Consider the following 12797-nt stretch of genomic DNA (forward strand, 5'->3'; position numbering starts at 1 on the left):
GTCAAAGTCCTTCAGATTAGTTCCCGGTGAAACACAGCTTTCAGTGAGAGTGAAACTATTCACATGTTGAACGCCAAGGCGATAGAAAGTCGCTTATTTATTAGTTCCTGACAAAGATAACAGGCCACATGAAATTCGGAAAGATAATTGAAAGCCGTAATCTACGACATCGTAACTTTTCTATAACTGCATATATTACATAAAAATAAATATATAATATCACATATGGAAAGGTATGTTTTTTAAAATGACATCTTGACAGGGAAACTTAACCGTAGACCCAGTAGCAGGTTGTACTGCATGACTTTCAGCACGGCGCCCTTGAACTTTATAAGATGACTTTCCAAATATAGAATGGCGGGTCAGTTAATAGATTCCATATAAAATGGACGTATCCAAATAGACCTTCTAACAAACACATGATGATAAAGATTACACAACAGCGCACTTATAATGTTGTCACATGATGGAGAAAATACGTTTAATCGATCATCCACAGCTATTTACCACCGGACGTCCTTTCAAACAGCTAATGGTACGCAACAATAAGTCTTTGCAAAGCAGACACGTACAACAACAGTGCAGACATGACCACATTGTTGGCATGTGGAGAGCGGTGTATAGTGAAAGCACCCCCAGGATCCTACAGGAGCTGAGAGCTGGAACGGGTCACTGCTTTCTAAAGAGGAAAGGCACATCAAAACTCGCCAACCGAGGCGGATTTAAAACAATCGATCGCGTTTTTTTAAGACCTGGCAAGCTTTCAGCGAACGATTTTGTCGTTAAGGTTGACGTCAGACTTGGTTCGTAGCCATCGCACGTACGTAGTGTATATAATAAAGTCCTGTGGTACCCTCCGACGTAGGCGTGTTGTTGTGGGGCCCCCGAGAGTTCACGTGATACACGGTGCAACTCAACACCGCTCTATTTGTCCTCACCTACAAATCGGCCTCAGTGCACGCAGGAGGGTCTAGACTACCCCACGGCCGTCTCTAACCATTTTGTTGTTCTTCGCTGGTCGACAGAATGGCTGTGGAAGGTTGGAAATGTCTAGTTTTCGTCGCCGTAACGTTTCAACTCGCCGTCGCCGCTGTACAAAAAGGTAGGTGCCCCCACAGAATACTAGAGTATGCGCAACAACACCATGTCTAGCGGCCAGACTACCGTGCATGCAGGGTTATAACGTTTCGCCTCGCTCGTAGTACTAGTAGATATTGTCTGCTACACAATAACACAGTCGCACGGAGATTTGCGCTGGAATTTAGTCATTACAAGAAAATAACCAGCCTTAGTCAAGGATTTTACCTGTTCAAGAGATTGATTATGAATCATTTTAAGCGGGATTAGCTAATTTACGGGATTGTACGGTGAGTCCCTAGCGGGAGGATGACTCATTGTGGGATCCGGCGGTGTGAAATTGTTACCGGTCACCGTTCGTTGTAGGAGGAATTCTGAGTACACAGTGGTTTTGTCTGGGCTGTTACCTGAGCCTGGCCTCACACCCGCCGGAATGTTCGTCAACACTGATATTTCCGGAGTACGAAATGGGAAATGAGGGGGGAGGGGGCGTAAGTACTCATCTCAACCACCTGTTCGGGAGAAACCATTACACGTTTAGAAGGGGTTTAGAACTGGACGCTACCATTCTATCAATAATGACGAATTCGGTATTAGACTGGGCTAACTTTATTACACGCAGGGCTCGAAATACTGGGTGCATGTGCACCTTTGTGCACCCAAAATTGGAGCTGTTTTTCACTGTGGGTGCAACGGTACACCTAAACATTTTTGTAGGCTGTAGGGTAGAGGTACTATTGTACACTGGTATGCAGAATATTCTTCAACTTCAAGTGTAAAGTAATATAACCTATCTTGTACTTTGTCTGGTTTATTATTTGTTAGAAACTTTGAAGCTAGCTATAGAATTTGAGATTGAAGTTCTTTTGAGGGTCAGTAGGGTTTGTAGTTACATGTTTGTATGTTTTACTGATATTCTACTTTATTTTATGTTGTGCACCCATAATTCTTTCTGTGCACCTAGATTTTCATTCCCAAAAATGAATTTTGAGCCCTGAATACATATACTACTATTATATATATATTACTGTTCTCGTTAATTCCTTCATAGCGTTGTGTGATGATGTTTGTGACTGGTAACTATCGATAAGTTCACAAGTTGTGTATGATGTTCAAATTCAAAACAAGCGAAAATGTACAACATAAAATATCTACTAGTATCATCGCTTCCCACTAATAAGGCAGTACAATATTGGAACACAGTTCAATAAATTTACAGCATCGTCAGTACATGTTATGTTAGCCTGGCAAAGCAGGCATTCCAGCATTCTATAGACCGGTCTACGGGCCCTATTTCCGACAAACGCCCTACAAGCGAGGCTAGTATACACAAGTTGATTGATTGCTTGGTTCCAAATCTACAAGCTAATTGACCGAAAGACGTAACAAGCGGTCTGTACTTAGTAACTGTCAAGTTGTCGTATACCTTACTGCTGAAAGAATGTGAAACATGTCGACCTCAAACAAGTTAGAAACCCGACTCTTTCCGTCCTCTATCTCTGTAGTACGCCTCGCTGACGGAGATGCGGAGTCCGAGGGGCGGGTGGAGGTGTACGACTCGGATCGGTGGTTCACTCTATGCGGGAACGACTGGACCATCCCCGCCGCCAGAACGGTCTGTAGGGAACTGGGCTTCGGGGATGTGAAATTCCCAAAGTCCACGTACGCCATGAGAACGTCGTTTTTCGGGAAGGGAAGCCAGACGATTTATCCTCGAGGGTTTGCGTGTTGGGCAGGTGCGGTGACTGTGTATTTCCTGTTGTTGTGAAGTGTGTGTGAGATCTTGTGTTATCAGCACATGTGTTGTTCCTGTTACGGAATGTCACGGAAGAGACTTGGCATTTATCAGTGACCGACTATACAGATGGTAGAGTCAATTCCACATTACCGAGAGGGTGTTTGTTGCCTTTTGTTCCAACATTTACAAAACCTTTGTAACAATCTATGTGAGATAAGTAACTGTTAAGAACAATTTCCAACATTTATTTGGTGTTCTAAATATTTTCTGCTGTGTTCCAACAGGTTAAACAAATTTCCAACATTGAATACATTATTTGTATTAGTTTCTAAACTGTTGCAACATAGATTGATTATTTGTTTGAACATGTTCCAACATTCTACAAATATGATATAACTGGGTCAGTGGGCTGGGAACAGGACAATTCACACATCCCTTCAAAGTATAGGGGATTAGGCCTAGGTGCCATGCATAGACACCTAAAGACAAAAGAGTTGCCAGTGTCCAGACGTGAAATCTAAAAATATACAGAGGCAGACAATAGAGCCTGATTAGCACCTACTTTTATGGGGGCAATAACCCAAATCTACCATTTTGAGAATGATGCAAAATGTTGGAACATGTTCCAACAGTAGAACAATCACACAGATGTTTGAAAACTGTTCTAAATAAAGAGATATTTGTGCAAATACTTTCATTATATTTCCAAAATATATAGATGAGTTCAAACATGTTCAAACTTTCATCTCTAATTGTTTGAACGGTCTGGAATTATTTTGACTGAAATAGTCTTTTCTCTAAAATTGTTCAAACTTATTAGCAATATCATCTGAAAACCCTCTCGGTGACATGGAATTGACTCTACAGGGATTGAATGTTGTGAGGAACTCGTCATAATGGGGAAAACAGTAACCTGTTATCGGAGTGCTGACAAGTGTGGGCAAAGGCGACATAAATCAGCCTTAAGTTTGTAAATGACATCTTCCGTTGAGAGAGCAAACAAAATCTTAGAAATTCTAGTGACTCGCATTGCTTTATTTCTTACTGCTAAATGACTGAATGACTGAATGAATGAATGAATGAATGAATGAATGAATGAATGAATGAATATGAATGGACGAATAGATAAATGAACAGTCTACGCTCGCCTTTACCTAGCTTGGTTTGTGATTGACATATGGCCGATTCCTAAACGTTGGAAATAAGGTACTTAGCGATCATAGGTCAATTATATTCGTTATTCATGCCAGTAAACAGTAGCTAACGTGAAGAAGAATTTCACTTCTATTTGCGTCCCTAGCCTGTCTCTTTCTATGTGTAAACTTTGTTATAAAGGGCCTGTAAGATTTACTGCCCCCGATTAAAGATCTTTTCTAGTTGTCTTGGATGGATGGATAGTTCCTAAGAAGCATTTCTTAGAAACCAAGAAGATAGAAGAGAAATATTGAAGTTCATGCACTGAAAGTTCTCTAGTGTATCCCTGTGTTTCTGTCTATACAATTAGGACAAGGGATTATCTCAAGACACACAAACACAGCCGTTGTTTCGTGAGATGCTGCTGTATAGTTAAGTAAACCTACCCTTACTGTCTGTATTGACGGTAAACTGAAAATCTTCTTGTGTATCCCTGTGTTACTGTCTATACAATTAGGACAAGGGTTTGTCCCATGGTACACACACATACACACACACAGCTGTTGTTTCGTAAGATGCTGCTTTATAGTTAGTAAACCTACTAATTGTCTGTATTGACGGTAAACTGAACTGTTCTCCCCCTCAGATTCCGCCTCCTTGTCCGAGTGCAGAGAGACGAGAGTCAGATGTGGTCTCGGAGACGACGTAGCCAGTGTCTTCTGTAAAGGTTGGGCTTTCAAACATATTCTCTAGTTTTCAGTATGTTAAAAAAACAAATGACGGGAATGTATGGAAAGTTTCTGTAGTATTTTACATGTGTTTGCCATTGCTGCTCTAGCGACAAGCTGGTGGGAATATATTTGACAGACCACTGCATAGAAAACCGTCGGGAGCACAAACAGATGGAGAACAATTGTATTTTTACACGTTACATAGCACAGTAACATTTCCCAAGCAGGGCAGATTGATCCGAGGCCATGTAGCTACAACATGAACGTCTCAAGGCATCAAAGAATTTGTACTTCCAGCAAAAATAGGGTAGGCCCGTAGGCAATCGTTCTATCTAGTTAGGCAAGCACATACAAGTTCAACATCAACATACAAAACAAAAAGGTTTGATAAGGCGTAATCGTTACCCGTAGGCGTACGAAAATGGACCAGGTCAACACCTAACTGTTACATACAATTCGTGTACCGTACCTTACTCAGAACCACAAAAGTTCGTAGGTCTTATCTTACGCGGCAAAAGTTCAGTGGTCTTCCTGGATCATGGAGCAAGGGAGAATTTCTTTAAAAGTTCGCAGTGAGGATCGCACGGGTCACGTCAAGTCGCAAAGTTCAGATGTTGTCATGAATAGCGGAGTCTTAGCGGCAAGCTTCGGTGATATGGCGTAGCGGGGTTCTCATGCCGGGGTCGGCAGTCGACGATCGGCGGCGCGAGGCTCAGCGAGGCTTCCACGGTCCGGGGTCTGTGACGGGTCGGCGAGGCTGCAGCGTGGCCGGCTGACGGTCGCAGGCAGGCAGGGTGGCCGTGGAAGGTTGCAGGCCGTTGCGGCACGGGGTGGCATCGTCGATGGCTCCTCAGTCGGGGCGGGTGGGTTGACTGCAGAGAGACGGCAGCGTGGTCTGCACACGTGGCGGCCGGCGGCTCTGGCTTTAGCGACGGCAGGCAGAGATGGCTGGGAACATGGCAGGCGTGGACGGCTGGCCAGCTGGTTTAGAGGACGGCATGTGGGCGTGTTGTACGGTCTAGCTGGGTCTGTTGGCGGTGCGAGACGGCGGTAGGCAGGCAGACTACATCTAAACGGACAGCCGGGCGAGGCGGCAGGCTAGGGTCGGCGGTCGACGTGGCACGGCTGCAGGCGGAGCAACGCAGCACGGGCGGTGATCGCTCGGGGAGCCGATGGTCTCATCACCGGGCGATACAGGAGGCATGGTAGCGGGCCAAGGCTTTAAGATGGCGTCTTAGCGCAGGTTCGGCCGCTCGGAAGCGGCAACACACCGCTTGCCACCAGTGTTGAGTTGATAAAGGCACTAGCTAGGAGAGCAAGGAATGAGGTCTTGACTCAGTGCTTGCCTGGTGGGAACTGATATAGATGGACAGATGTCCATCCCCTTTATTACAAACCAATCAGTAACAGATGTCTGGTGTCTCTGACCACCAGGGATAGACTGCTCGTCTTCCTGTTGTAATTACAGTAACATCTTGCACACTAAATGTCTCTACTACATGAACAAGACAATCCATTCAGGCATTCTTGAGCTATCGTGTTGAAAGACGGACATCATGAAAGACACACACACACAAACACACACACAAACACACAAACACACACACGAACGCTACCCAGAACTAATCTTCTTGGCGAAAGAAATAATGTTCATTTTAGTGAATTGTTATTGAGTACACCCTCCAGGGTATATAACGACCCGCCCCCGTTTCGAATTCACCTTTATCTTCTTAATGGATGTGTTGAACCAAATGTTTACAAAGAAAATTTTCCCCAGACACTTGTTATTTCTACACTCGCTTTAAAGAGGTCAACACTTGCGTTAAGCCTTTACTACGCTTTACTTCTTGTTTTCATAACTGACTGGGTGGTATATTGCTGCCAGCTAACAAGTGAAACAAAATATCTACACTGAAACAGCCAGAACATTTGTCTACAAGAACCACTGTTTTCGAGACTTCGTACGACGAGGGCGGCAGGTAACTATATACAGTATATACTAGGAAATGGTTGCGTCAGTAAGTGCACCTTTTAGGTTCGTCATCCCAAGGGTCTCTACTCTACTTAGCCCCTTGTAGCTGGAAGGTCATGATCAGTGAAAGGGTTTTGTTCCACATTGTGTGTAGACCGAGTCCGTCTGTCGGGCGGTGCAGTACCGCACCAGGGCCGCTTGGAGGTGCTGCGGGACGGGGTCTGGACTACCGTGTGCGGTCGGAGCTGGGGAGACCCCGAGGCTCAGGTGAGCCGAGACAACAGTTCTGTCAGAAGTGAAATCTTGTAGTAGAAATCTTGTCCCCCGGGACTGATAGAACGGGCTAGGGCGCCCTGGCGACTTCACATAGTCGCTATCGTCGATGTTTACCGTAGTGAGACGTCATTTCCTATTCGATCTTTTAGTTTTTCGTCCCCGATTTTATATGGTGAACATCTCGCGACTAGTAGTTGTAACATTGGAGCCTGGTTTCTTTCAGTTAATTGTCATTCCTAGGACAAAGGCAAAGAATACAATGCAAAAGACTTAAGAAACTAACTCTAAATCGGCGGTTGTATTTCCAGGTTGCTTGTCGTCAGCTTGGGTTTCCCGGTGCAGTTGACTGGAGGTGGTCGGTGGAGTACTTCCCTCGGGCGCCAGAGGGCGTTCCGACCCCACAGTACGTACTGGCCTGTAACGGCTCCGAGCGGAGTTTGCTGAACTGTAACAGACTACAGGTGGGAGACTGCAGTCACTCCGAAGATGTGGGCCTCCTATGTGAAGGTCAGTTCCGCCCTCTCCTCTTTTACGTTGATGTAGTTTCGTCTAGAGCAAGTGTCGTCATTTGTTCTATCAATGCACATTCTTAGTAATCTCTCTTTGCCTGTCAAACTTTAACATGTTGTTTATTGTGTAATGAAGTCGCACAGCTATGGATTCTGTACCCCATTCTAAGATCGACCCTCCATTGATTTTATTCTAAAAAGATATTGGTGATATTAACATTTTTTTATGGATATTGAAACATTATGCTGCCAGCTACTATTCCAAACATCATCTTGATTTTGCCCAACTTGTCCATAAAAGCTGGAGTTCGATTGGCTGGCGGTACGACCCAATCAGAAGGCCGTGTTGAGGTGTACCACAAAGGCAGATGGGGCGCGGTCTGTGACAGAGACTGGGCCGCAAACAAGGAAGGCGCTGTCGTTTGCAAAGAACTCGGTTTCCATGGCAACGCAGAGAACATTCCGTCTGTTCATGACGATGACTTGCCGAAGAGACCTGTGTGGATAAACGGAACACGGTGCACGGGGAGTGAGGACAGACTGCGGCGGTGCGTGTTTGATCGGGCGGCGTGGGGAGACGGGGAGGCCGGCCGGCCGGGCTGTGGGGCGGGGGAGGCTGTGGCGGTCAGGTGCAATGGTAAGTTTGGACTGTATCTATACAACATTGTTTAGGCCTACGGACGGAAAAAGAGGCATATTTATGGTAAGAATTCGAAGGTCACAATCTTCTAAAACCTCTGCTTGGAGAGTAAAAGTTGTAAATCATTGGATTGGTTGGCACTAAGGAATTTGTGCTTTACATGATGCTGTGTATTTTGCCTTGTGTGTAAAGAAAACCTCTCCTTTGATACCTTTAAATGCCTAGGGTCCAGCAAGGCAATCTCGTTCCCAGAGTCGTACAGCATAACGCCAACTCCCGGTACCAGGGCACCGTCGGACGAAGATCGTGTGCCCTCAACGCTATCGGCAGGTTAGAATTGGTCTTGACACTTTAGTAGTGATAGGATGAATGTTTATCATCAATCAACGCATTGTCAGTTTGGATCGATAAACATAGCTTGTGTCAGGCAGGAGTGTCTCTTTGCTTGCAAATAGTGCAAAACGAACGTGCTCTGATCAGTTGATAAACATTCCACGTATGCATGATCCTGCTAATAAGGAAGAGGCCCCGGATAGATATAAACATAGGTAAAAATATTTCGAAAGTAAGGCAGTAAAATAAGTTTGTTTTTCATTTATGCAGGTTCGATAGCGGCGATCACGGTTTGCGCGGTCATCATTGCCGTTTTGTTGGTGATTCTCGTGGTCCTGCTTGTCGTCCTCCGGAGAAAAGGGTTGGTCAGGTTTACATTTTTTGTGGTCCCTATTGTTAACGTGCTACTTGTTGTCATACATGTACGGTGAGATTATTTTCAAACACTTCACATGTGCATCAAGTGCATGAGTCTGACTTGCTTCTAAGCATTTAGTATGAATTTGGTAACATGTTACATTGTTTGAACTTTCAGAGACACAATAGAGTGGTCCAGACCGCCCCCTTACAACCCGGCGGTACCTGTGACGTCACATCCGCCAACCTCCGCCTACAGGCAGGTCGAGGACCAATCAGAGCCCGGCCAGGTGCAACTGAATCCGTCCTCCGCAGAGGTCACTTACGCCACTCCCGTCAAAACCAAGAGAAAAGCGCCGCCTCCGCCATCCACGCCACCTAGCGGAGATGATAGACACTACAGCACAATTGACGAACGTTTGATCGGCGAAGATGACCCAAATGACAAACAGAAATCGGACGCCAGGAGCAAAAGAGTTCCGGAATACGCTCTTGTAAACAAAAACAAAAATAAACAAACAAAAATAAACAAAAGTCATGACTCGGGGGCACCTTTGCTCCGTGATAGCCCCAATCGATAAAAATCTACACTGAGAGAAGGCAATAAAAGAAGGGTTTTTGATATTTGTTGCAAAGTACGCCGACTCTTAAGCTGTTTTTGTGTCCTAGTACAATCGCGTTCTTGCGCCGTGACGTCACAAGCTTCATCGTGATTCATGTGTCTTAATTATGTGTTTGTGAGTTTTCTAATTTTCGTTGCAATATATCTATGTTCCATATCAGACCTTGATGATCTTTTGATGTTACTTACAAAATGATAGTGTCATAGACAGTTGACTGTCGTGAATTGTGCCCACTGAAACCACTGTAAATGTGATAAAAGTTCAATCTTGTATCAAGAAATAATTTTAAGTTTGTATAGCAGCTGGCACTGCTTTGTGGCTTAATAAAGGTTATTACAAGAATATTGTTATGAAGATCTCTTTTTAGTTAAAAACCGAAGGCCAGAATTTTGCTACTACTATATAAATATGCATATACGGTCACCCTGACTTCATGTTAAGGAATGAATGACATCCTCTGGACACTTCAAGCTGATGTGAGCGAGCGCAAAAAAATACTCATACGTCACTCCTTTTACACTTTGTTTCACGCAAATATACACAGAAAATTCAACCACACATATACATGGTAACGTTACATGATGCAAAATGTCTGTATCTGTATCTATATAGCCGGTATAACCGCCATTCGGCGTAACACACCAGCTTCGCAGGCACGCGGCGCGGCAAAACAGCTGGTTATATTACACCGAACGACCTGTCACGTCTAACCTTCGCATATCTAACTGCATGCATTGTTTACAGCTATCTAATGAGGATGCTTCCACTGTACTTGGTTGTAACGAGTTCCACTCTACGATCGTTCTAGGAAAATACGAATTTTTAAACACATCAATCCTAGGTTGAAAAGTCTGATACTTAAAGGCATGGCTATTTCTTGTCCTTTTCTGAGCTGGTATTAGATACTTATTAGTTGGTACGTCCACCAATTTATTAGTCATTTTATACATCATGCATAGTCTGTACATTTTCCTTCTCTCCTCGAGTGCAGATCTGTTTTCATTTTGGTGACACTAGCACCCCTGACGTAGTTGTTCGTGCAGAATCTGGCTGCTTGGTTCTGTACCCTCTCCAATTTATCTTTGTCTTTCTTAGTGATAAAGAAAGACATTTTTTGTTACACCTTTGTAGATATCAAACGTTCATGTTAACGTCTGAATCAATTTGTTTGTTTGACTGTTTGTTTCACTTAAGAGATCCCATGCTATGTTTTCAATTGCCCATTCGCTGGTTACGCCCAACATACACACACGCGGTGCATCAGTGCGGCAGACTCCCAAACCTTGCCATCAGAAACTGCTGGCGAACACAAGACGGTCCCTGCCAATGACGCAGAAGAATCCTACATCGCGGATATCCTGGAGATCTTCATGAACTTCAACTTCGCCATCGGGTCTTCAGTGAACGGCCGAAGATTTATCGGTCCCACCGCACCACTTCACCAGAAGGACGCGAATGCAACGGTGCCGTGTGACGAGAAACAGTGCCTCCGGAGCGGATGTCGGTGCACACATATCATAGGTCGGTAATTATAATTATAAAATCAATGAAGTTATGGCAATATTATAATGTCATCTGTGTTCTACTGGCAATGATTTCAAACGATAGATAGATATACTGCCGATTCCATGTACTGATATTTTGCTGAACTAAGATATTTTACCAAGATATTTTGTTGTACTATGATATCTTACTGTCAGTACTTAACAGCGCAATTCAGACATCAAATACAATGATGGCCTGCGAGGTTGCTTGATTTGTTAAAATATTGAATTTACTAAATCATTCATCATCATCAAATGTTAACCGTACTGATGTTTCCAACTTTCTTAAGTGGGAAATTTTACCGAAGGATTTATGCAAGAAAATATGCAGCTAAATGTATTTGTTGTGATATTACATCCAGACATCCCGTACAACAAGATGATCCAGCTGGTGATGTTCAACACTATGGCCCCGCTCAGCCAGACGCACCACTCCGTCCACATCCACGGACACGCCTTCCAGGTCGTTGCCATGGGTTATCCAAGCTACAACAACAGAAGCACAGGCATGTACAGACCATTACGTCAATAGACAAAGGTTCAAACAGACTAACAAATTACACAGAGATGGAATTTAGCCTATGCACTAGCTACGTCTTCATGTGCTTGGATTGAATGATTTTTCTGTAACTTTTTTTAACCGCAAGACTACACAACAGGCTAATAACACCACTACCACAAAAACAAGATGGCGCCTTGGGATTGTTGCCATGGGTTAGCCAAGCTACAACAGAAGCACAGACATGTACATACCATTACACGGTGATGGAATCGCTAGCCCATGCATTTGCTACGTTTTTATTTACTTGGGTTGAATTACTTTTCTGTAACCTTTTTTAACCGTATTAAAGAGAACAACAACACGCTCATAACACCACTACCACCAAAAACAAGATGGCCCCCAGGTGACGTCAAATCCAAAATGGCGGCGCCCATGAATGCCTACGAAATCAATACAGGTTTTGCTATTATAGATAAGATGTCCACTCTGTTCTAACCAAACAGGTCGCTACTTGGAGCCCAACCCGGACATAACATGCAAGAACGACCTGTGCACGGACGCCACCTGGCGAGATGGACCACCATCACTTAATATTTTCAACCCACCAATAAAAGATACGGTCCTGGTTCCAGCCAATGGTTACACTGTGGTTAGGTTCAGGTAATTGTATTTTCGTGTACTTATACTGGGTATTATGCATATTGTTTCCTCCAGCCAGTTTCTGTTTTCGTCCTGACATTTTGAATACACAGCTTTTCCTAGAAATTTGTATCCTTCCGTACTTCTATCTGACAATTATTAGATCACAAGTAATGTAGGTTACAAACATGTAGAGACTGGTGCAATGGCCTTGCATACGGTGGGTCGTGAGTTCGATCCCCAGCCGAGTCAAACCAAAGACTTTTAATGGTCCAAACTGCTTTCTCTGCTCAGCACTCAGCATTTTGGAAAGAGTATGGTAGTTAAACTCACGCCACTACCAGTGGACTAGCCCCCTGCTGATTGCACAAAGTTGCGAGGCCCAAGGGCTACTGAAACGGAGATGGGCGCCACCCTCCGCACCGTCTGGTGCGGGAGAACTTTAACTTTTTTTAAACTTTAATATGTAGAGACATGAAATCTAGTGGGCCATACTTTAGATGGCTAGATCTAAAATCACGACCAGGCTTTCAGGAAATCGTAACGTACAGACAACGACTCTCAGAAATACGATTATCATAGACTATATCAATACCAGATATTTAGTTCTACAAGGTTTTCATCGGATCGATTATTTTGTATGTTTAGGTCTGACAACCCCGGTCACTGGTTCATGCACTGCCACAACGATCAGCACATGAACGAGGGGATGGCGCTGGTGC

General features: G+C 44.1%; 1 protein-coding gene across 1 annotated transcript; it reads left to right on the forward strand.

Annotated features, from left to right (window-relative positions):
* The first annotated feature begins 626 nt into the window (after positions 1 to 626).
* LOC136445383 (CD5 antigen-like) lies at positions 627 to 9734 on the forward strand. The gene is made up of 9 exons (XM_066443361.1): positions 627 to 1102; positions 2583 to 2813; positions 4596 to 4676; positions 6807 to 6919; positions 7237 to 7435; positions 7739 to 8074; positions 8303 to 8407; positions 8681 to 8771; positions 8946 to 9734. Exons 1-9 carry the CDS (start codon positions 1027 to 1029, stop codon positions 9346 to 9348), a joined length of 1635 nt encoding a protein of 544 aa, XP_066299458.1. The 5' UTR covers positions 627 to 1026; the 3' UTR covers positions 9349 to 9734.
* The last annotated feature ends 3063 nt before the right edge of the window (positions 9735 to 12797 follow it).

The sequence above is a fragment of the Branchiostoma lanceolatum genome, chromosome 11 (assembly GCF_035083965.1).
Source record: "Branchiostoma lanceolatum isolate klBraLanc5 chromosome 11, klBraLanc5.hap2, whole genome shotgun sequence".
NCBI classification, from domain to species: domain Eukaryota; kingdom Metazoa; phylum Chordata; class Leptocardii; order Amphioxiformes; family Branchiostomatidae; genus Branchiostoma; species Branchiostoma lanceolatum.